Genomic DNA, 24,447 nt, shown 5'->3' with positions numbered 1-24,447 from the left:
ATATTAACTTATTAAGCAGATTGATGACAGATTTGTTAAAGAGCACGTCCAGTGAAAGGCATTTATCAAAACCAAAACTAGGTTGGGGGATGCTCCTGTAAAGTTGTATAAAATGTCTTTTTGTAAAGACGCTTACGTGTCGTCATATTATTAGATGTTTTAATAAATCGATTTTTTAAAATTTTTTAACTAATCAGAATAAAACCAATTTTTTATAATAATAATCAATATTCTAAAAATCAGCTGGACCGGCCGGTCTAACCGTTCAACCGATCTTTTTATTATATGCAAGCAAATCCACTGGACATCATTGTTCAAGCATTGCCTCAAACAGCGCACGGGCCTTTCCTGAATCACCAATCTCACCCCATCCACTTATCAAAATGCTGTAAGTTTTAGCAGTTAACACAAAACAATTCTTAACTTGATCAAAAAAATTTTGAGCTTGCTTGACATGTTTCCTCTTGCATAAAAAGTATAGCAGCTTATCAAAATCATGAATTGTTGGCTTTATTCCAAATTCATCCATTCTCATGAAAGATCGTATTGCTCCGTCTGACAAATTTGCCTGGCTATATGCTCGGAAAATGAGCCAGAACATCTCGCTTCTGATTTCACAAAGAGAATACTCTCTCATTTCTATGAGAAAATCCCAAAGTATGGCAAATTGTTTACAGCTTCCTAAGATATCCACCAAAATATGGAAGCTCTCAACACTATGTTGGAAACACAGAATTGATTTAGCCCAAAAAAAGAATCTGTGACATGGGAAGCCAAGATTCTTACACCTCTTCAATACCTGTTCAACCAAATCTGTAGATATTTGTGCTGAATATGGATTGAGAAACATTTCTAGATCATGGCGAGGATCTCGGTGATCACTTAGTACACGAGATATTTCATTCACAAGGTCTGGTAATAATGGCCCAGAGACTTGTTTGGTTGGGGAAGAGTGGGCGTGATAGCAGCGGGGCTTGTGATCAATAAGAGGCCGTAAGAAAGAAGGTAGGAGTATCGCATTGTAACTCCAAGTGTCCGGTTTTACTCTGCTCGAGTTTCAGTGAGAAAGGAGAGAGGAAGGAGACGCTAGGGTTAGATTTTTTTTAATTCTCGGGTCAGCTTGATAAATTTTAGTGAGAGATTAGGCTTGAATTTGAGTTTGGGCAGGAATAAGGGGTTAGGGTTAGATTTTTTTTAATAGGACTTAATTGTATTTTTAAATTATTAGGGATTAAAATGTCCACAAAATAAAAAGTCAAGGATATATTTATTTTTTTATAAAAAAATTTAAATATAATTCGGTTTAGATGGTGTAAATCAATCGGAACAAACCGGATCTAATAATTATAATATGGACAATTGGGTTTATTATTCTTGCTATAATAAATCGATTTTATTCTCGTTTATTAAAAAATAGCTTATTAACCGGTTTAATAAAAATGTCCAATCATATTATAACACGTGTATACGTCTTTAAAAAAAGACATTTTTTGTGTCTTTATTAAAGTGGTCTCCATATAACTAATATTGTCTTAGTGGCGTGGCTTTGTTGAGTAATCAAAATGTATAGAGGTGCGAACTACTCCATCGTAATTTGTAAATTCGTAATTAGGATCAACCTCGCTCCTTCAATTCATGACATCTTTTGATCTTAATTATATAATGAGGTACAATTAATTTTATGTGAAATTGATAGTTGAGAGCCGTTAGATAATAATTTAATCAAATTTATTAAATTATTTAACGACTTTCAACTATTAACTTCATATAAAATTAAGGGTTAAGTACTGAAATCGTCCCTAAGGTCTGGAGTAAAAATCAAAATCGTCCCCGACCTTTTTTTATTATTAAAATCATTCTCAACGTTACAAAACGTTATAAAATCGTCCTTTTCCACTTCAATTTTATTTTTTTATCATATTACCCTTCATTATTAATAAAAATAAATAAAAATAATATTAAAAAAATTAAAACAAACTCCCCCCTCTCCCTCACTCCTTCACTCCCTCACTCACCCTCCCGTAACCCCCTCAGCCCACTCCCTCACCCCCACCCCTCATCCCTCACCCCTCACCCCACTCCCGAGTCCCGTAACTCCCTCACCCCCTCAACCCACTCCCTCACCCTCTCACCCCGTCACCCTCCCGTAACCTCCTCACCCCACTCCCGTAACCCTCCATCCCCTTCCTGATGCCCCTCTCTTCAAAATCCCAACCCCAATTTCAACTTCAATTTTTCTTCTCGCCGCCGCCGCCGCCATACTTATTCGTTTCTAGGGTTTGCCGCCGCCACTGCCGTCGAGTGGTCATCGGGAGGGGGACCCCGCCGGCGCTGCTTCTTCTTCTGTGACTACCTCTGCTCTGCTTGAACTTCTGCTTCTGCTTGAACTTCTGCTTCTTCTTGAACTTTTGCTTCTGCTTGAGTTTATACTTTTTCTTCTGTAATTTTTAAATTTTTAAATTTCTATTATTTTACTATTTTTGGATCTGAAAACTGAAATTGTAGTTGATGATTATTGAATTATTATTTATTGAAATTGATGTGATTATTGAAATTGTTATGCTTCTTCTGCCTCTGATTTTTTTATTGATTTATTTTGTTTTGTGAATGTTGTTGTTAATTTATTTTGTTACGAGTAATGAATGGCTATGGTGGCAGTGGTGATGGTGGTGAGAAAAGGGAGAGGGGGGAGGTGGAAGGAGATTGGGGAAGAGTGAGAAGAAGAAGGGGAAGAGGGGTAGGTGTCCTCCGGCAGTAGTAATTGCCACGGCGAAGGTGAGAAGAAGAGGGTGATGGTGAAGAGTAGAAGGAAGGGGATTGGAGGAGGGGTGGGGGAAGAGACGGAAGAGATGCTGGGGAGTGGGTGGGGGTGGGGTTTTGCTTTTTTTTTTTTAAATATTATTTTTATTAATAATGAAGGGTAATATGGTAAAAAAAATAAAATTGAAGTGGAAAAGGACGATTTTATAACGTTTTGTAACGTTGAGGATGATTTTAATAACAAAAAAGGTCGGGGACGAACTTGATTTTCGCCCCAGACCTTAGGGATGATTTCAGTACTTAACCCTAAAATTAACTATATCTAAGTTTTTACCTAATTATATTCTTTTTTTTCCAAAGATAATAGGTTATATTTCATTAATTATTAAAAAAATGAAATACAAAGATGTCCAAAAGCAGGACAGCATAATAAAAGGTGGGGATTTCCCAAAAACACTACACTGAAGGTATTCATCCGACGGTGCGTGGTCGAAAAACGAAGAAAAATCTTAAAGAAGAAAGAATAATAAATCCAATTGCATGCAACTAAGAGCTTGCCTCATGGAGATGACGACCTAAACTGGGAGTTCTTTGGATTTCACGGAGCAACTTGATAGAGCTTGCTAGAATGGCAGACGGCATAGAAGTAGAACCTTCAAAAATCAACTGGTTGCGAACTTTCCAGCAGTTCCAGCAAATGATGGCAAGCAATTGAGGATTACGGTCAGCATTCTTCAACGGGTTAAGTATCTCTGTTGATGCAGTCCACCATGTCCAAAAGTCGTTAGAACTCTGAGGGGGAAGACAGTCACGAAGATAACTCTGAGACCATACGTCTTTAATTCTAGAGCAATCGATTAAACAATGAGTGATTGTTTCCGTTGCTTCATAACAGCAGGGGCATATTGGTGATATAGATGGGATGCGGTGATGAATCTGAGCAAGCACCGGAAGTCGGCCATGGAGAGCTTTCCAGATAAATAGCTTAATTTTGTGAGGCAAGTTCAACTTCCATAGATCAATCCACGGCTTTTTCTGCTGCATATAATTAGGGCAAAGCTCCAGAGGCGGATGGTAAAATAAATAGCCAATTCTGTAACCTGAAGCTGTATCATATTGCTTGGATTTGTTCAAATCCCATTGCAATTTGTCCCTACCCTGCTGAATTTTAACTAACAAAATCCTGTTTGCAACGTCTTGGGGAAATAATTCTTGAATGAGATTCTGATTCCAATTCCTATCTCCAGTAATTAGATCTTTAACTCTTGGAACCAACTCAGAAATAGCCTGTCTATTTGGCATGTCAGAAATCATTAAAGGATACGGAGGAGGCAGCCAAGGATCCTCAAAGGTTCGGATATTCTCACCAGTACCCACAGCCCAATTAAGACCTTTTTCAACAATCTTTCGGCCTTCTAGTATGCTCCTCCATCCCCAAGAAGGTAAGACTCCAATTTCTGCCGTTATAACATTACCATTGCTAAAGTATTTACCTCTTAGTATTTTGGATAATAAGGAAGTAGGCTGTGTTACAAGTAGCCAAAACTGTTTGCCTAAAAGTGCCAGATTTTGGATTCTGAGATCTTTAAATCCAAGGCCTCCTTCTTTTCGTGGGCGAGTCATAGTGTCCCAGCTAATCCAAGCCATCCGCCTTTCAGAACCTTTTTGTCCCCACCAGAACTGAGAAAGTAGAGAGTGAATTTCCGAAATTAAACCATCAGGCAACTTGAAGCAAGACAATGTATAAATAGGAATAGCTTCTCCCACTGCCTTAAGCAATATGTGTCTACCACCTGACGAAAGAAGATTGCGCTTCCACCCTTGGATTCTTTTCCGAATCTTTTCTTTGATCATACTAAAAGAAGCCTTTTTCGATTTAGAGACTGTAGAAGGCAAACCAAGGTATTTATCCTGAGCCCCAATATGATTAATATTCATAGAGTTAGCCAGTAGTGTACGAGTAGTAGAGGGAGTGTTGTGGCTAAAGAATGCAGCAGATTTATTAAGATTTACCCTCTGGCCACTGATGCTTTCATAAGAATTCAATAAATGCAGGATATTTGAACATGCTTCAGGGTTAGCCTTATAGAATAAGATGGAATCATCAGCAAATAGGAGGTGGTTGACCTTGGGACATCGCCTATGTATCTGAAGACCCTGAATTAGTCTGTTTTGTTCTGCCTTGTGTAGCAAGAAGGAGAGACCTTCTGCACAGAAAAGAAAAAGATAGGGGGATAGAGGATCTCCTTGTCGAATACCTCTATTTGGTTTGAAGAAACCATAAGGTTGTCCTTCCACAATAACAAAATAAGAAACAGTTGTCACTAATTCTCGAATCCACATGATCCACCGGGAGCCAAAACCAAACTTCTCTAATATAAACCAAAGAAAGTGTCATTCTACCCTATCATATGCCTTACTCATATCTAATTTTAGCGCCATTTCATTTTCGAGACCCCTTTTTTTGTTCTTCAAGTAATGCATACACTCGTGAGCAATTAGGATATTATCAGAGATTAATCTGCCTTTAATAAAAGCACTCTGCGTAGGGCTAATTAGTCTATTCATCATACCCTGAAGCCTATGTACAAATACTTTGGAGATAATCTTGTAAAAGACTGAAGATAGACTTATTGGTCTTACCTGAGTCATATCTTTAGCATCAGAAATCTTGGGAATAAGACAGATTTGAGTGTGGTTAAAACCCTTCAAGATTCTGCCCCCAGAAAAGAAGCTCTTAACTGCTCGAAACACATCACCACTAAGTATGTTCCAGAAGCTTTGAAAAAATTTTGCTGTCATACCATCATCTCCTGGAGCACTTTGAGGATGAATGCTAAATGTTGCGCGTTTCACTTCCTCCATAGTCACTGGTCTTTGAAGCCTACGGTTCATGTGAGTTGTAACCTTATGTTCAAAATCAGTAAACAGAGGTTCAGGGTTCTCATGACAAGTGGAGGAAAAGATGTCCTTGAAATAAGATTCAGCCACAGAAGCAATACCAGCATTTGAAGTAGCCACTTCACCATCACTGCCAGTTAGTTGCCAAATTCTATTCCTTCGGGTTCGATTTCTAAATTTCTGATGGAAGAAAGCTGTATTCTGATCACCAGATTTGAGCCATTTGACTCTAGACTTATCTTTCCAATAAGATTCCTCATTTTGCAATGCTTTTTCAAGTTTGTCCTCTATTTTTGAAATGATATCGCCTCCATGAATTCCTGCTAAACGAAGTTCCTCTAATTCCGACTGTAGTAAATCAATCTCCACCTTCGAATTAGATCTGTGTTCTTGCTGCCATCTGACAATCTTATGCCGACAACGCTTTATTTTTTGAGCTAGGATATACATGGCTGAACCATCAATCTGTTCATGCCAAACTTCTCTAACAATCTGCCTTATTTCATCATTGGAACACCATCTTTCTTGGAATTTGAATCGGCGTTTAGATATCTCAGTTCTCGGATTAGAGTCTAAGAGAAGAGGGGCGTGATCCGAGCCTGATTCTGACAGTCTAAGAACCGTTGCATTGGGATAGAGTTGCTGCCAATCAACTCCTACTAGGAATCGGTCCAGTCTTTCCTGTATCAACTCATCACCCCTCCGTCTATTTGACCAAGTGAATGGTCTTCTGACCATACCAATATCAATTAGGGAATTATCATCAATAAAACTATTAAAGGTTTCAATAGAAGAAGGAGATTTAGCACCCCCACCTTCTTTCTCCAATTGGTTAGAAATGGCATTAAAATCCCCCCATTAACACAACCTTACCATCGAACTGTTGGGTGACTGAAGTTAATTCAGCAAATTGAGCCATTCTATGTTGATCATTTGAACTGAGATAAACACCTAGAACACCATAGGGATCATTAGAACCAGCTGTCAGAACTGATGTCGCAATGAAAAATCTACCATGCTGTAAAATCTGAACAGTGCAACCATCCCTCCATGCCATTGCCAAACCCCCTGATAATCCATCCGGATCCACAATAAACCATTCCTTGAAGCCACAAGATCTTAGTTTTCCTTCAACTTGTCGAGATTGATTTTTTGTTTCACAGATAAAACCAACTTCGGGGGAGTAGGATTTGCAAATCCCTTTAAGATTGTGGATTGTCAGGGGTCTCCCCAAACCCCGACAATTCCACGAGAGCAGTTTCATATTTCTCTGGGTGCCACTTGAAGGCTGGCACCCTCCACCGTCATAGCAATTATATGAGGGTTCTAAGTCTCTGATTTGTTGCATCAGAATTGGTATTCAATGATTTCAAAGAGAAATAAGATATATGGAATGAGTGAATAAGAAAACAGAATGAATTAAAAGAGGAATGAATTGGGAGAGAAAACTAAAATTAGGGAGCTAAGTGGAAAAGAAATTAAGAAAAGAAAGTAGAAGAAGATGGAAAAAGGTTTGACGAAGAAAAGACAAAGAAAGGTGTAACCATGGAGGCGGCGCAGTGAAACCCTAGCAGAGCGTCGGGCGCTAGATGAGGAGTACCACTCTAACTCAGTTTTGTTTGCAGGAAAAGATAATTATATTTTAATGCATTCATATATCTTGATTTTTGTGTACATTGCATTAATAAAGAGCAACCTTAAGGATCATCAACCATGTATAAGTAAAATTGAAATATGGAAAGTACGTACTAATGCAAGGATTGATTAATAACATAGGGTTCAATTTGAAATTACTAAAATCCGTGGCCTAAATAAGATAACAAAAAGTCGAAACAATTAGACAAATAAGTGAATAACCTCGAACAAGCTTGATTCTACCCTCCCTCTGTTGGTGGTTGCAAGAATGTTGTCATTTCTCTCATTCTCACGAATCATGTTAAGGTATGCTCTTCAAATCCCAAATCCCTCTCCTTATTGTGTTCCCTATTCAGCTTTCCGTCTTTGCTTCCCTTCAACTTCATCCCTACACTCTCCCTCTCAGTCCCAATCACTTGATGAAGCTGTTGATTCCTTCACTCGCATGCTCTCTATGCGTCGCCCTCCATCCATCATCCAATTCACCAAGATTTTGGGATCTCTTGCCAAGACCAACCATTTCCCCACCGCCATTTCCCTTTTTCAGCAATTGCAAGCAAGAGGAATCGCTCCCGACTTATTTACTTTGAGCATCCTAATTAATTGTTGTTGCGGCATGGGTCGTATGACGCTTGCTTTCTCTGTATTGGCCAAGATTTTCAGAATGGATTATCAACCTAATACGGTAACATTGACAACAATCCTGAAAGGTCTCTGTCTCTGTGGTAGTGTTGAAAAAGCAGTGCGCTTTCATGACAGACTGCTGGCTCATGGATTTCACTTTAATCAAGTCACTTATGGGACCTTGATCAATGGCCTCTGTAAGACCGGACACACATCAACTGCTATTCAAGTGTTGAGAAACATCCCACGGCATGGGATTGTTCCTAATGTCGTCATGTACAGCGCAATTATTGATAGCTTGTGCAGGGATACACTTGTAAGTGAGTCTTTTCATTTATTCTCTGAAATGCTTGCTAAGGGAATTTATCCTAATGTTATCACATACAATTCTCTCGTTTTTGGATTGTGTCTTATGGGTCAATTTAAGGAAGCCATTGATTTGCTAGGTGATATGGTGCTTAAAAACATTACTCCTAATGTTTATACCTATAGTATTTTGATCGATGGGCTATGCAAGGAAGGAAAGATCAAAGATGCTAAGAATGTGTTGGCTGTGATGATAAAACATGGTGTGAAACCAAATGTGGTTACTTATAACAGCTTAATGGATGGGCATTGTTTGGTTAATGAAGTAAATAAGGCAAAATTTGTATTCAACACAATGGTCCAAAGTAGAGTGTCACTTGATGTTCAAAGTTACAGTATCATGATTAATGGCTTGTGCAAAAGTAAAATGGTTGACGAAGCCTTGAATCTCTTTGAAGAAATGTGTCGTAAGTACTTGGTTCCAAATACGGTAACTTACACCACTCTTATTGATGGCTTGAGCAAATCAAAGAGAATCTCTTGTGCTTTGGAGCTTCTTGTTGAGATGCATGATAGAGGTCAACCTGCTAATGTAATCACTTACAATTCCTTGTTGGATGGGATGTTTAAAAACCAGCAACTTGACAAGGCACTTATGTTATTCAATCAAATGAAAGAGAGTGGCATTGATCCAGATATATATACATACAACATACTTATAGATGGCCTGTACAAAAGTGGAAGAATTAAAAAGGCAAAAGAGATATTTCAAGATCTTTCCATTAAAGGCTATCGTCCAAATGTGCAGACATACACCATTGTGATCAATGGGCTTTGCAAAGAGGGTCTGCTTCTCGAAGCATTGGCACTCATGGCAAAAATGGAAGACAATGGTTGCTTACCCAATGCTGTGACTTATGAAACAATCATTCGTGCTCTATTTGAAAATGGTGAAAATGATAAAGCGGAGAAACTTCTTCGTGAGATGATATCTAGAGGCCTATTGCAAGCATAAAAGTAGATGAGATTCTTCTTGTTAGACATCACAAAATGTTGTTCGTATCTCTTTCTTTTTAACTTGTGTTTTGTTACCATCTTCTCGATCGACTTTCCATTCGATACTAATGCTTTTAGATCTTCACATGATTGTGATTCTTTATTCTGCTTTACCCACACCTAAGTGTTTTCTTTGCCGTAGCTTATTTTATGGCATTTTCGGTGACTAGATGGCTGTTATATGTGGCCTGAAGGATCTATCATTATTTCCATTTTTGTTTTTGTAATTATATATGTGCATTGGTGTTAATTTATTCCTAAGCTGAAACGGTTGTGATTTTCATCATTCAAAGGGAATCCTTGTTAGTTGTGAAGCTTCCCTGCACTCTTATTGTCTTTCGATCTTTTCATTTCCCCCATATTTAAAGTAAACCCCCCCATATTTATTCTCTTTTGGGAAATGATTGCTAGAGGCTTATTGAATGGTTTATAGAAGGTAAGATACATCAACTCAAATTAATAATTTTTCTATTATTGTTGAAATTATTACAAAACTTAGTAAATTTTGTGGCAATTGGATTGGAGGATTTGGGAATTATCATGAACTCAATAGCAGCGGTTTTGGTTATCTCATTATTATGAATGAATTTTGAACTTTTGTTATTGGATGACTTTTGAGTCTCTGTTTGTTGCCATGGCTATAATGCATCCTATTTTGGTAGATATTCTTTGTTGTAACTGATTTGTTAGTGCTTAAGATTTCTTGATAGTAACCTAGAGCTCATGATTGGTGTGATGAGCAACTGTGCTTTATTTGACTGAATTTCCTAGGAAAAGATATGTAGTGCCAAGAGCCTAAGATTAATGGCATAGGTATATGATTTTCACTGCTATCTTCAAAACAAATTCATCTGCTAAATGCATGACCCCACTTTTTTGTTAACCGTTTTTGACGTTTTGATCTTTTTTACAATCTGAGCTGAAGAAATCTGTATATTAAAGTATGTTATCACACAATGTGAATTTGGGTAATATGGTTTAAAGATGAAGTATCTTAAAACCTTTGGTCATTTTCATAGTTAGTGTTACTCAGTTGTAATTCTTAGAAACTTAACCAACCAAAAATATGTACATATGAAATAGCTCTTCACAGAGATTTTCTGTTAATGCGTAGTTGAACTGTTTCATTACTTGTTGAAATCCTATATAGGGATTATTGTATTGACATTGTTTAAACATGTTGAAAAAGCTTTTATTATTAAAACATGGTTTGGAGTTTTGTTGTTTGTTATCAGCTACACCTGTCTTAAAAGATCTGGTGATTCTAACCCCAAGTACAATTGTTTTTACACCTATTCCTTTGGTTTTTCTAAATCTTCTTTGCATTGTGATGGCTGAGGTTAGAATAAAGAATTAAAAGTGAAACAATGTTGTACAATTTGAGGTTGCATTTTTTTAGAATATCTTTGAATGTTAGTACAATTTCTTTTGGGATCAAAAGTTGAACTATGATATAGCCTCGTTGCTGATTAACTTATTTTATCAAACTGATTTTGAACCTGTATTGGTGGTTGAGTATTTTGGATTCTTGACATGGTTTTCATCTTTGTTCCACGAGTAATACCGATCTACCTTATTGATTCCTAGGTACACTGAAGCATGTTAAGTTGCAGCATGGGGCAGACAAAAATTGAACTTCTCCAGTATGAATTTTCTTTATACTTGGATTTCAATTTGTCTCCTTCTTAATAAATTGAGACACTCAAATTAATATTTTCTTAGCTTATTTGGTTTCTAGTTGAACCCATACTCATTGGATTTTAAGCTTCAAAATCAGTTTTAGATGGAAGTGACTAATAGTTGCTTTCACAAAAAATCACTTTTCAGACAGCATTAGTAAACATAAATTAATTCAATCTCAAACAAGATAGAATATGTTTGATGTTGCTATACACATTGAGGAATTAATCTTAGCATTATTAAATTAGGTTGTTCATATACTATTATTTTGTGGTGCATAAATCAATTTTTAGACTTGCTTTGATTAAAATTTCCTTTTTCACAAATAAGTACAGGAAATATTCATTTGATCTTGTGAAGGGTATAATCATGGTTTATTTTAATGCTGGTGTCGAAACCATTGCAGAAGCAAATCAGTGGTTCTCAAGTGCCACAAACCAGAGACAATGTAAGCATGAGAAGGCTCAATCATGGAATATGTATCAATAACTAAGGTAAGACCAATACATTGTTGATGTTGAAAAGTTATGAACAGCAATGTATGGGAAACCATATCAAAAGGATAAAATCTAGTCAATTTAATCTGATAAATGCATAATTGCATAAGAAATTTAATGTTTGATTATTATTTTTTTTCTTACTTTTACTCTTAAACAAAACTCTGTTAAGAAAAATTGCTGAAAACAATGTCATTTCTATAATTCTATGGAAGGTTACATTACAAGATATATATAAGGGCTGATTCAAATAGCTTTTCACTTTAGACATTGTTTTTGGATTCAAGCTTTAACCAGAATGCATCAAAATTGCACACACAGACTATCATTGTTCTTTCAAGAACCTCTCAATTGAACTATTCTACTAAGTACTATCATTGACTTGTTTTGGGAGGAACAGCTCTTTGCAACTGAATGCTACAAGAGGTAGCATTTCAGGGCCAAATCCAAGTTGTTGAGGGGGATTCTTATTTGTACAAATGGCACTTCAAACTTAGAACGAGCACGAAGGAATTAACGATACTTCTTTATCTTTTGAGTTGTTCTGCCGGATCGATTGCTCAAGACCTTTGGTTTCTATCCGGACTTGATGAAAAAAATGGGATCACTTCTTATGAACTCGTTGAGAATGATTCTGATCTAGTTCATGGCCTATTAGAAGTAGAAGGCGCTCTAGTGGGATCCTCACAGACAAAAAAAAAATGTTGCAGTTAGTTTGATAATGATCGAGTGACATTGTTTTTTCGGTCTGAACCAAGGAATTTCTTAATATGATTTAAAAAAGATCTTGTTTTATGTTGATAAGAGATTTCTCTATAAAAAATATGAATTGGAGTTTGCAAAAGGAGAAGGAGTCTTCGACCCGCAAGAGATGGAGGAGGATTTATTCAATCACATAGTTTGGGCTCATGGAATATGGCGCTTTCTTCTTTTCATGCTCTGCTATTTCATTGTCTAAGGAGGCTTTAGCAATTTTGGTGACGAAAATGAATAGAATGCCTAAGAAGAATAATTGTTATTATTAAATCTCCAAAAGAAGGAGAACGGATTTTCTAAATATTTTCGTTTTTACACTTGATAAGATCATGTTATCTTGAGCTTTTTTTTCTTTATATATATATATCTTGTTGAGGATGCAAATTATCTTTTGACTCCAATGTATAACTCAGTTAAAATTATTCAATTCATTTTGAGCATTACTATTGAATTAGTAATTTAGAATAAGAAAACAAAATTTGATAGATTTTTTTTAACGTCTCTTATTTCTTAAAAAATATTACTATTTGTTATGTTAATTAAAGTAATTAAAATAAATAAATACAAAGGTCGAACAATTGTGCAAGGAAGAAATTGTTGAAATAAATAAATAAGAGATATATGATATAAACTCTTGTCTAATTCTTGTATTCTTGTCGAATGATGAATTATTAATTGTCAATTATATATTTTCTTACCATTTTCTATTGGCAATTTCAGAAAAGAGTTCAAAAAATAAAAAAAAGAAAGAAAGAAAGAAGAAACTTGTTAGGGGTTCACAATTTTCTTTTCTATTTCATGATAATGGAAACAATTCTTAATAATCAACGTGTATTTTTTTTTTTGTTTTGTTAATTATAAAATAATTTAAATGCTTAATTAATTAATAACAGCCATATTCTATATGGTGTTAGGAGTGCTTGGTAACGAATTGTTAGTCGACATACATAGAATACTCAAGAGAAGAAGAATTGAGTATTAACCATTTCAACAATTTTTTTTTATTTTGCAATACTTTAAAAACTTTTAATAGTATAGAACAGTGGCGGAGCCACGTTTGTGGGAAGGGGGGCAATGGCCCCTCCAAAACCTTTAATTTTTTAGTTTAGTTTCCTTTTAATTTTCAATTTTTCTCTCTTCTTAACTTATAGTTTTCATGTTCGCCCCTCCCAAAAAATTTTTTAGCTCCGCCCCTGGTATAGAATTGAATTGAATTCTATCAATAATTGAATTTCAGCTAAAATTAAATTGAATTGAATTCCAATATTTAGAATATTTATGTGAAAATTGGAACTGTGAAAGGTTGAGAGACAGAAAGCGAGAAGAAAGAGAAGCAGAAAAAGTGGTGAAATGATTCAGATTTCTTGTTGAAAGAGAATGAAAAATTACAAAGGTAAAATTTGGTATAGCTGCACTATATATACAACAGCATGTGGACTAACCAACTCTAGTTAAGCTAAAACCAACTAACTAACTAAGGTAAGTTAACAGTTAGTAATCTCTAACTAACTAGCTTTACTATAATTAGCATATGGTATAATAACGATATATATCAACTAACATCCCCTCAAACTAGGAGTGTAAACATCTAACAATCCTAGTTTGCGATAACATGAATAGAAAGGTCCTGGAGCAAGTATTTTGGTGAGCAAATCTGTTGTTTGGTTAGTAGATGTGACAGGAAGCAGCTTCAAGATCCCCTCATTGGCCATGTCTCGCACAATGTGGCAGTCAGCCTCTATGTGCTTCGTCCTCTCATGCAGAACTGGATTAGCAGCCATGTGAAGTGCGGATTGGCTATTGCTATAGAGGGTGAATGGCTGCGCATGATCAATGCCAAGAGTTCTTAATAACTGAAGAAGCCACAGACCCTCACACGTCGCATTTGCCAATGCTCGATATTCCGCCTCTGAAGACGATCGAGACACAGTTTGCTGCTTGCTGCTCTTCCAAGAGATTAAGGTGGTCCCTAGGAAGAAACAGTAGCCAGAAACAGATCTCCTTGTGTCTGGACAAGTTGCCCAGTCAGCGTTCGCAAACCCAGTGAGGCTGAAATCAGTGCTGAGAGGGAAGAACAGACTTGCAACAGGGGGCTTCTTGAGGTAGCGAAGTATCCGCAGAGCAGCTTTATAGTGTTTAGTCATTGGGGACTCTAGGTACTAGTTGAGTTTACCCACGGCAAATGCAATATCTGGCCTTGTTGTTAGTCAAATACTGTAGTTTATCAATGAGGCGATGATAGAGCTTTGAATCATTTATAGGGTCTCCAGAGGCCTTTGATAGATGAGTGGAATAATTTATCGGTGTGTATACGGGTTTGGCTTCGATCAACCCAAATTCCTCTATCAAATCTGTAGTATATTTCTTTTACAACAAAGCAAGCCCCTTAGTGTTGTATGCAACTTCCATGCCAAGGAAATATTTGAGTTTTCCCAGGTCCTTGATGCTGAAGTGGGTATCCAATAGCTGTTTGATCCGGGTAATTTCTTGAATGTCGTCGCCTGCCAAAACCAAGTCATCAACATAGGCTATAATGGCTATGAAATTAGATGGAGTTCGCCGAGTGAAGAGTGAATAGTCTGACTTGGATTGTACGTATCTAGCTTCAGATAAGACTGAGACAAGCTTGGTATTCCACTGGCGACTAGCTATTTTTAGTACATAAAGTGACTTGTTAAGCTTGCAAACTGATCCAGCAAGGGCTTCAAGACCATCAAGGACCTTCATGTATACCTCTTCCGGCAAATCCCCATGAAGAAACGCCGTATTGACATCTAACTGGTGTAGATACCACAGCTTGGGGACTGCGATAGAAAGTAAAACACATAGTGTTGCCATGCAAACCACCGGACTGAAGGTGTCAAAATAATCGAATCCCTCTTTTTGATTAAAACCTTTAGCCACCAGCCTGGCCTTATGCCTTTCAACAGTCCCATCAGCATTGAATTTCACCTTAAAAACCCATTTAGATCCAATTACATTCTTTCCAGGAGGCAGTTTGGTAAGCACCCATGTCTTGTTATTTTCAAGAGCAAGAAGTTTAGCATTTATTGCATTCTTCCAACAAAGATGTTGAATTGCTTCATTGTATGATTTTGGTTCTGAAATGGTGGACACAGCTAAAGAAAAAGCTCTGTAATTCGGTGAGAGTTACTGGTAAGTGATATATTTGGAAAGAGGGTACCTGGTGATTGAATGTGTCCTGATGATGGTAACAATGCACATTGATAGTCATCCAAATAGACTGGTGGTTTTCTAATTCTGTTCGGTCTTTGGACAGCAGTGGGGTGAATAATTTGTGGAGGTGATGAGTGATGTGAATGCAATGGTGGTAATGGTGTATGCTGGGATGAATGCGATTCCTGGTTTTCAATTGGTGGATGAAGGGGTGTCAATATATGATTTTTTGACTCGACAGATTGTGATTGTTGTCCTGGGCTAGTGCGAAATTGTGTGTGCTAAAAAATTTGATTCGAATGGTTTTTATGCTCGTCATATATGGGAGAAAACAAGTTTGTGTTATCTATATGCTGACTATGTGCATGCACATGACTTTGAGGTGTAGAATCTGAATTCTTTTCAAAAGAAAACACTTTCTCGTAGAATTGAACATTTCTAGATAGAAACAGTTCTCTTGAATTAATGTCATACAAGATAGAACCTTTAGTGTGTAACTTATAGCCTAAGAACACACACTTCCTTGCCCGTTTGTCTATGTGCGGTGAGGGTGGTAGCATAAGCCAAGCAACCAAAAACTTTCAAACTCGGTAAATCTGGTTTTTCAAAAAAAATAGTTCATAAGGTGCTATGTCCTTTAAAGCGATGCTTGGTAACCTATTTATGAGAAAGGCGGCATGGCTAACAGCATAAGTCCAAAAGGATTTCGGAATTGAAGAGTGAAATAAAAGTACTCTAACCATGTCCAATAGGTGTTGGTGCTTCCTCTCTACCACACCATTTTGTTGTGGTGTTTCGACATAAGATGTTTGATGAATGATGCCTTTTTCTTCAAAAAATGAAATCAAATTAAATTCGGGTCCATTATCAGACCTGAAGCACTTGACAATTTTTTCAAACTGTGTCTCTATGTGTGTCACAAAATTCTTAACTAGGATTGGTACTTCAGACTTTAATTTGAAAAAATAAACCCAGGTGAACCTGGTTTTGTCATCAACGATTGTTACCTAATTATATTCTATTAGTTTCGAACATTTCTTTCATATCTAATTCTATCATACTTAAGCCATTCATGCTATATTCAAAATTTCGTATCTTATACCTTCGATCCAAAAATTAAATAATATACATTTTTTGGTAATAATAAAAAATTTTTAAAACTAATAATTTTTAATATTTTTATCATTATTTAATCGATATAAATATTAAATTATTTTTAATAAATAATTTTATTAATTAATGTGTACAAATTTTAAAAAATATATATACAAATGTATTGATTTATGTTTGTAAAACTAATGTAAATTATATATTTATTATATGCAAAACCTGTAAATATAAATACAAATTACTAACCACTAAATTATGATATTTATTAGTCATGTAGTAGTAACATAATGTCTGGATACATTAAAAATTTCAGACTAAAATAATTATCTACTCCAGATTTTTTTGGTTTAATAAAACATCGCCTTCTTGTTCTTTGTCCCTTTTAATTTTCTCATATCACATGAACTCTTATTCTTTTCCCTCTGATCTGGGATTTGTGATGGCCAAGTAATGAACAAAACCGAGCGTCAAACTCGAGAATATTCTAATATACTTTTTAATTTCCTATAATATACTGAAACCTAATTCAATACTCAACTCATCTCTATGTGCATTTCTTTATAGTTCCCATGGTTGAATCCTTTGTATTTTATTTGAAGAAACTTGAGCATTCCAATCCCCTTTGATAGGATTCCACTCACATCATGATCAATTCTAATTATAAGAAAGCCAATAGAGTAGTGAGACTTCAGCATTATTGTTGATGAGGAGGTTCTTCAGAATGAGAATGGGATTCTCTATCTAATCTTGTTAGAGTTCTATGTTTCAACTCTCCTCTGTGAGTAGTCATCTCATCCAATATCTCTGCACCCAAACCTAACTTATCATCCTCATCATCCGTGTTACCCTGCTCGTTATCCTGTACAAAACAAATGTTTTCATCTTCCAACTTAAATACTTAAATGCTTCTGATGCTATATAAAAGTTGAAAGAAGCATAGTATATAAATGAAGCGTACCATCATGAGTGGTATCATTTGAGAAACAGTAGGATCACCAGCAACTTCCTCGTACTCAGAAGCATCAAGTTCATGAAGATGTTGGGCTTTGAAGAACTTAGGAAGGAGATGCTCTCTAATGAGTATGAGAAGGAAGAAAGGCAAAGGGAACAGTATTCCTCCCGTTGGTATCCACGTCATCCCGTAACAAATCAAGAAATACACCAATTGCAACCCTGTGAATAATGCTGTCACCTTGAATGGTACCAGCTCCACAAAACTTGCATGTGGACCTTCCAAAATTCTGCACAAAATCAATTATCACTAAATTTACTATACTTCTTAAAAAATACAATATTAAAATTATTTTAAAAAATTCTTAAATTATAATACTTACTTGTAGCGGCGACTTTTTGGGATAAAGAGTAGCAAGAACCTTTCCCAGAATTGATTGCCAGGGAGACTATCAATGGCCATGAAAGCAAAATATCCCCACAAAACTGATGTAGGTATTTTTCTTATGATGGGGATCATCAAAACTGATAACCCAACCATAAGAGACTGCAACAAGTTGCTAAGCCTTTGCTCATTAACACGCACAGGTAGATGTTCCTCTATTTGTTTCATATCAAAACTTTCTACATTTTTTTCACCTTCCTTCTCATCCTCAGATTTCATCACTGCCTTTTTCAATTTCTCCATTTCTTTAAACTACACCAAGTCAAAAGTGTTCATTAATAACTAGAGAATTTTAGTGACTGATGAAAGTGAATTTGTGGTAAAACTTACAGTAGGATCTGCATCCATTTCTATAATCACAGATTGCATCCTGCCGAATAATTCTGCGTGGCTCCCTTGTTTCTTAAGCACTTCTTTCGCTTTCTTCTCCATCTTCTTTCGGATAATCTACAAATTCATGGAATTATTGTTATTATTATGAGTTGATGACTTAATTTGGAGTTGCCAAAGATGAACACTTTAACTATTATTTATTACCTGCCTATTAAGAACTGCAAGACTCTTTGTATGCATTGGTGATTGAGGAAGGACTCCATTTGATGGAGGAAGCCCAAGAACACCACAAAGTAGAGTCTAAATTAAACATAAAACAAAATAATCTATCATCCAGTCACATTCTATTTACACACTCAATAAATAAGGGAACTACTTTTTGCTAATGTGCATTATTATTATTATGTGGAGTTAATAGCTGAGAGAGCCTTTAAATAATTTGTTAAGTTTGACTAAATTATCATCTAACGGCTCTGAGCTATCAACTTCACAAGAAGTTAACTGCGCTTGAGTTTTGACCGTTATGTAATTTGATTTACAACGAGAATGCATGAAAATTAAAATAAAATAGAAGAGAGCATATATATATACCATGAGTCCAAGCAAGAAAAGATCATAGTGGTAAGCAGAAGGTTTTTGAAGGTTAAATTCCTTTTGCTGAGCCATCTTGGAAGCAACACTATGATCAAAAAAGTATAAAGCAGCAACCATGAGAGCAGGTATAACCGCCGCCACAATATAAAAGATGGGTACCTTGCCCATGTCCTTCACTACTGTCCAGTGGTAGAGAGATTCAGATTGCCAGGGCAGTGGACAAAACAACCTGCGAGGAACTTGAGATGGAACTTTGCTTGGTTTTGTGTACGATAATGCAGTCCAAAACACCACCATCAATGGAACCCATAATCTGCTATTAAAGCTCTTAGCCACCCTGTCCCATATCGCCAATGTCTTGCTTTTCTACTTTGCTTCGCACTCAGAAGTAACCCAAAAGAGAATATCACAGCCAGTAAGCCATTTATGTATCTCCATTGGAATTTTGAATCCTCTGAGTTTCCATCTCCGCCCTCAGCTGGAAGGAATTCGTACAACACACCCTGTGCTACACAAAAACAGTTCTCTACTTCAATAATCTTTTTCCTTTTATTATTTATTTGGAATGTTTCTAATTGTTTTTTAGTTATTTAGATTATTTTTTTATCAATAACTGTTGTAATTATTTTTTTTAGTAAAAATACATAAAGAGTACATAGTATATAAGATGTAATAACTTAACAAATATTTTTAAAAGGAATTTTTCATTCTCTTCGACAATGAAAAAAATTTATTTTTCTTTCTTTTTTAATCCTTTCTGGTTCATCAAACCATCAACATCACAATTTGAACAGTTTAAGGCATAAGATTTTCTTCGATTTATACCTTTACAGCTTGTTGAACGAAAAGGACAGTGATTAGCATTCCGAATAATTCCTCGCAAATTCTTGTGAACCTTGAGATAACTGTGCATGCATTGAAAATTGCAAGCACAATTAGAAATAATGCTGTCCACACACAAACCCAAGCAGCCCAAGGCAAAAAGAGTTTGGCACCGAAATCTGGTTTTGATGCGCAAAACTGAAACATAATATGATACATTATAATGGTGGGTTCAGCAACACCAACAATCAACAATGGCTGACCACCAAATATTGAGTGGATAATTCCACAAAGCCCCGTAGATATTAATGATTCCACTATCCCCAAGCTCCCATCTGCATTATATAATCAAATATTCCATGCTTATTATTTACAAAAAAACCAAAGTAATCAATTAACCATATGTTTCGTTTATATTTTTACTTGCATATTTTTACAAAAAACCAAAGTAAAGAATCTTACTTGTTTCCTTATTAAGTTGTTCCCCAAAAGCAATTACGGGGATAGCAGAAGCAAAAAATATGTAGAAAGTTGGAGCAAATATCCTGAAATTAATTAATCACACAACAATATTTCAAAGGTTATGTTAGGTAACCAGTAATTTTCTTGAATAACATGAATAACCACCAATCAAATAAAAACACACTACACTTTTAAATTACTCACCTAAATCTTAATATTAGAATAACCATCCGCACACCTAGTGAAATGAATATCCGATATTCCATTGTTCACATTGTTTAGTATTTTCATTATTTATATATACTTTTCCTATTTGAAAACTTTCTAGCCAATTCATGCAATGTGTTTCCCAAGTCCAAAAATAAAATTGATTTACCTAAAGCCAGATTTAAATCCCTTTGTCCAATCTTCTTTATAGCATGCAAGTCTTCCTTTGACATCATCACTTATCCCTTCAAGTGGTTTCATGGCTGAAGCTCCAAAATTGATATATCAATTAACAAATTTAAGAAAATTGACATATTATAAAAAGAAAAAAAACATATTCAAAATATATTTGGTGATGAAATTTATGTTGGGAGTTGGAACATTGAAGCCTGTATTAATTAGCATACACTAAAAAGATGGAGAAAACAAAAAAGATACATATACATACACAGAAAATTAACTATCAATTCAATTATTATATATTTATATTATGTATAAATATATGTATTATTTAAATAAATTAATGTATATTTTTTATTTTAACATATATTTTATATGAGCAATTAATTTAGTAGTTAATCTTTTTGTACGTGAGGACAAAAATATAAGTAATTGGTAACATACCTTAGTTTAATATAATACATATTTAAGTGTAAAATTATAAAAATATAAAAAATAAGGATATTCATGAATTAATTTTTTATTTCTTCCTAAACACTACTAAAATATTATGGCATTTTCTCAAAACAATATGGGATAAACAAATGAAATTCATGCAACTTAAATATGTGGCTTAGTCCATTAGAAAAGAATTTGTTCATGAAATAATGAAAAATTATAAATGAACAACACATTTTCTAATAATGTAACTATCAACAAATGTTTTTTTCACTCATTTCGAAAAACACTATTAAAAATAATTTATATAATTCTTTTCATAGTGCTTTCCTATCAAAATCATTATTTAGTGAAGTTATAAGTCTACCAAGTACAATATTGGAAAAAAAATCCTCTCAAATGATAAATAAAAGTTTAATTATCACTATAAAATATATATAAATTTCACTATAAAATGAAGGTAAGTTACAAACCATGCACAACGTTAGCAATTAAGTTCATGCATGCAAGGGATAAAAAGGATACACATTTTAATCTATGGAGTAAGATCCAAATTAATTTTCAACAAAATTTTAGTTGAATATTTAGCTATCAACAAATTTTAATTAGCAAATTGGTTCCTAATATTTTGTATTGCTAGACAAATTCGTCTTTATGTCAAATTCTCCGATGAAAAAAATAAATTTAGTTAAATCAATTTCTATTGTTATTTAAGAAAACACGTAAAATTTATTAAAAATTATAAACGTTAATATAAGTGATTTGAGTAGGCAATTTTTCGTTAGCCTTTAATTAAGTAAAAAAATCTAATAATGTAAAAACTTATTTGTTTAATAAACTAAAAATGTTCATGACTAACTTAAAAACTAAAATGTATTGAAAATCAAGTGTCAAACTAAAAAAATTTTAAATACTATAATTGGAGTATTATTCCTCAATGTAGTTAACAGTAAATTTTGTCCTCAGAATTAGAGAGAAGCAAATGGGTGCTCGTAATGATGAACCAATGTTTTGCATTTACAAGATCAGAGGAACACATACACACTAATGCATTTGAAGAAGACAAATCCAAAAAACAATTATCATTTGAATAAACAATGTAGATTACTATATTATATATTAATTTCTCCACATAATTACGCAACAAAAATGATGAGATTAATTGAAAAGGAAGGAAAGAAAGATGTACGTACGTGAATTATGAAGGCCCAAATGATGGAGCCTTAATTAATTAATTAATTAAGAATGATAATAACGCGATACTTCAAAGGGATGTATGGTGCAACACATGAGGATCAGAAGGGTAACAATGTTAGAGAATCCAGATTACAACAAAGTGGTCGTTTGGCTCTGTAGATTTCTCTCTCTTTCTCTAATGTGTGTGTGTGTGTGTGTTGTGGAAGGGAACAAAGAGAGAACAAGAACACTGAAAATGAGGCAATGAAAGAGGGTGAGAGGAAAAGGAGTAAGGTGAGTCACATCACATGCAAAAATTAGACAATTTCACAAAAACAAATTAAATAAATGAAATTATTTTGGTCTTAAATCTACTAGGTCCACTTGACCTCCCAAAGTATTTTAAAGACTTTTCTTTTTAATATTATGTGTAAATATATATTTTTAATTTATTTTTAATATATATTTTATATTTTAATAGCTCCGCCTATGTTACACTTGTGGTACATAGCCGGTCTCAAGCCCAGATAAAGGAGGAGTGTTGTGTTAGGTCTTCGACAACCAACATAAAAATATAGTCGAATCCCCATGACATAAATCAAAGACATTATTATTACGCTAAAGCTAGGTCGTTGCCCGAAAACAACGCGTTGTATGGCTCGAGTACGGTGTCAAATGAGCAAGAGCTGCTGCAACGGTGCCCGGATATAGTGTTAAATGAGCAAGGGTTCTTGCGTTTTTGTAAACAGACGAGGGTAAATAAGCTAGTTCACAAAGGAAAAGGAAAAGGTAAAGGTCGAAGCGATAGAAGGTTGAGATTCGGGACATGGAACATAGGCACTCTAACAGGAAAGTCCATAGAGGTGGTGGACACCATGACAAGGAGGAAGATTAACATTATGTGCCTATAAGAAACAAAGTGGGTTGGTGCGAAGGCTAGGGAGTTGGATACTTCTGGTTTCAAACTTTGGTATACAGGAAATGTGAAGAATAGGAATGGGGTTGGAATAATTGTGGATAAGCAGTGGAAAAAGGACGTAGTGGATGTCAAGAGGGTGGGAGATCGGATCATCTCTATCAAACTTGTGGTGGAGGGAGGTGCTTTCCATGTGATTAGCGCCTATGCACCGCAAGTGGGTTCGGACGAACAGCACAAGATAAGGTTTTGGGAGGATTTAGAGAGTTTGGTTCAAGACATACCTTTGGGAGATAAGATTTTCTTAGGAGGAGATTTAAATGGCCATGTTGGGAGAGAAGTGACTGGATATGGGAGTATTCATGGAGGTCATGGTTTCGCGGTGATCAATGTCGAGGGTAAAACTATTTTGGACTTTTTCTCAACTTTTGATCTTCTCATCGCAAATACATGTTTTAAAAAGAGAGACGAACATCTTATAACCTATAAGAGTGGCATGACAAGCTCTCAAATCGACTTCTTCTTGTTGAGGAGAGTCGATCGGAAATTTTGCATTAATTGTAAAATTATCCCGGAAGAGAGTTTGATAACACAACATAGGGTGCTCGTCATGGACTTTCGCATGGAGCAAAAGTTGAGGAAAAGACATCATACGAAGAACCCAAGGACGAGGTGGTGGCGGATGAAAGGTGAGGAACAAAAAAGCTTCCTAAGACGGGTAGGAGAAGAGGCAAAGTGGGATAGGAATGGAAGCGCGGAAGAGATGTAGAGGGAGATGGTAGAAGTTATTAGAAGAACAGCAAAAGAAAGCTTTGGTGAATCTAAAGGAATAGGGCCAAGAGACAAGGAGTCCTGGTGGTGGAATGCGAGTGTACAAGAAAAGATAAAGATAAAAAAGGAGTGATTTAAAGAGTGGTTTTTATGCCGCAACGCAAATAACTGGAAAATATAAGGCGGCTAAGAAAGAGACAAAAGTGGCTGTAAGCGAAACAAGAACAAGAGCATATGAGGGTCTCTACCAGTCTTTGGGCACGAAAGAATGAGAAAAATGTATATATAGAATCGCAAAGAGCCGTGAAAGAAGAACGAGAGATTTGGATCAGGTTAAGTGCATAAAGGATAAGGATGGAGAAGTGTTGGCTCAAGAGGAGAAGATTAATGAAAGGTGGAAGAGCTACTTCTACGAGTTATTCAATGAGGGACAGAAGACTCTTCCGAGCCTTGGTCGGTTATGCATAAGGGAAGAAGATCAAAAATTTGACTACTATCGAAGGATTCAATACTTCGAGGTAAAAGAGGCTCTAAAGTAGATGAAAAATGGCAGGGTAGTAGGACCTGATAATATCCCGATTGAGGTTTGGAAGGGCCTTGGAGAAAAAGGCATCAACTGGTTAACCAAGCTTTTTAATGAGATTTTAAGG

The 24,447-nt window shown here is 35.5% G+C and overlaps 1 protein-coding gene and 1 pseudogene across 3 annotated transcripts; one reads left to right on the top strand and one right to left on the bottom strand.

Moving 5' to 3' along the window:
* Positions 1–7,408: 7,408 nt before the first annotated feature.
* LOC112755674 (uncharacterized) lies at positions 7,409–12,599 on the top strand. Of its 3 annotated transcripts, XM_072197631.1 has the most exons (5): positions 7,409–7,602; positions 7,703–9,281; positions 10,870–10,925; positions 11,369–11,456; positions 11,860–12,599. In XM_072197631.1, exon 2 carries the CDS (start codon positions 7,742–7,744, stop codon positions 9,239–9,241), a length of 1,500 nt encoding a protein of 499 aa, XP_072053732.1. In that variant the 5' UTR covers positions 7,409–7,602; positions 7,703–7,741; the 3' UTR covers positions 9,242–9,281; positions 10,870–10,925; positions 11,369–11,456; positions 11,860–12,599. The 3 variants fall into 3 exon arrangements, with proteins under 3 accessions (XP_072053732.1, XP_025659703.1, XP_025659704.1); XM_025803919.3 differs by having other exon boundaries at positions 7,426–9,281; XM_025803918.3 differs by having other exon boundaries at positions 7,409–10,925.
* Positions 12,600–17,163: 4,564 nt separating this feature from the next.
* LOC112757788 (probable boron transporter 6) lies at positions 17,164–19,866 on the bottom strand (annotated as a pseudogene).
* Between the last annotated feature and the right edge of the window lie 4,581 nt (positions 19,867–24,447).

The sequence above is a fragment of the Arachis hypogaea genome, chromosome 6 (assembly GCF_003086295.3).
Source record: "Arachis hypogaea cultivar Tifrunner chromosome 6, arahy.Tifrunner.gnm2.J5K5, whole genome shotgun sequence".
In the NCBI taxonomy this organism is placed as follows: domain Eukaryota; kingdom Viridiplantae; phylum Streptophyta; class Magnoliopsida; order Fabales; family Fabaceae; genus Arachis; species Arachis hypogaea.
The sequence above is the reverse complement of the archived record's forward strand: the minus strand, read 5'-3'. Positions and strand labels throughout refer to the sequence as shown.

What these genes read in the sequence shown, in the direction of transcription:
- LOC112755674 (XM_025803918.3), top strand. Translation starts at nt 7,565, where the DNA reads ATGTTGTCATTTCTCTCATTCTCACGAATCATGTTAAGGTATGCTCTT.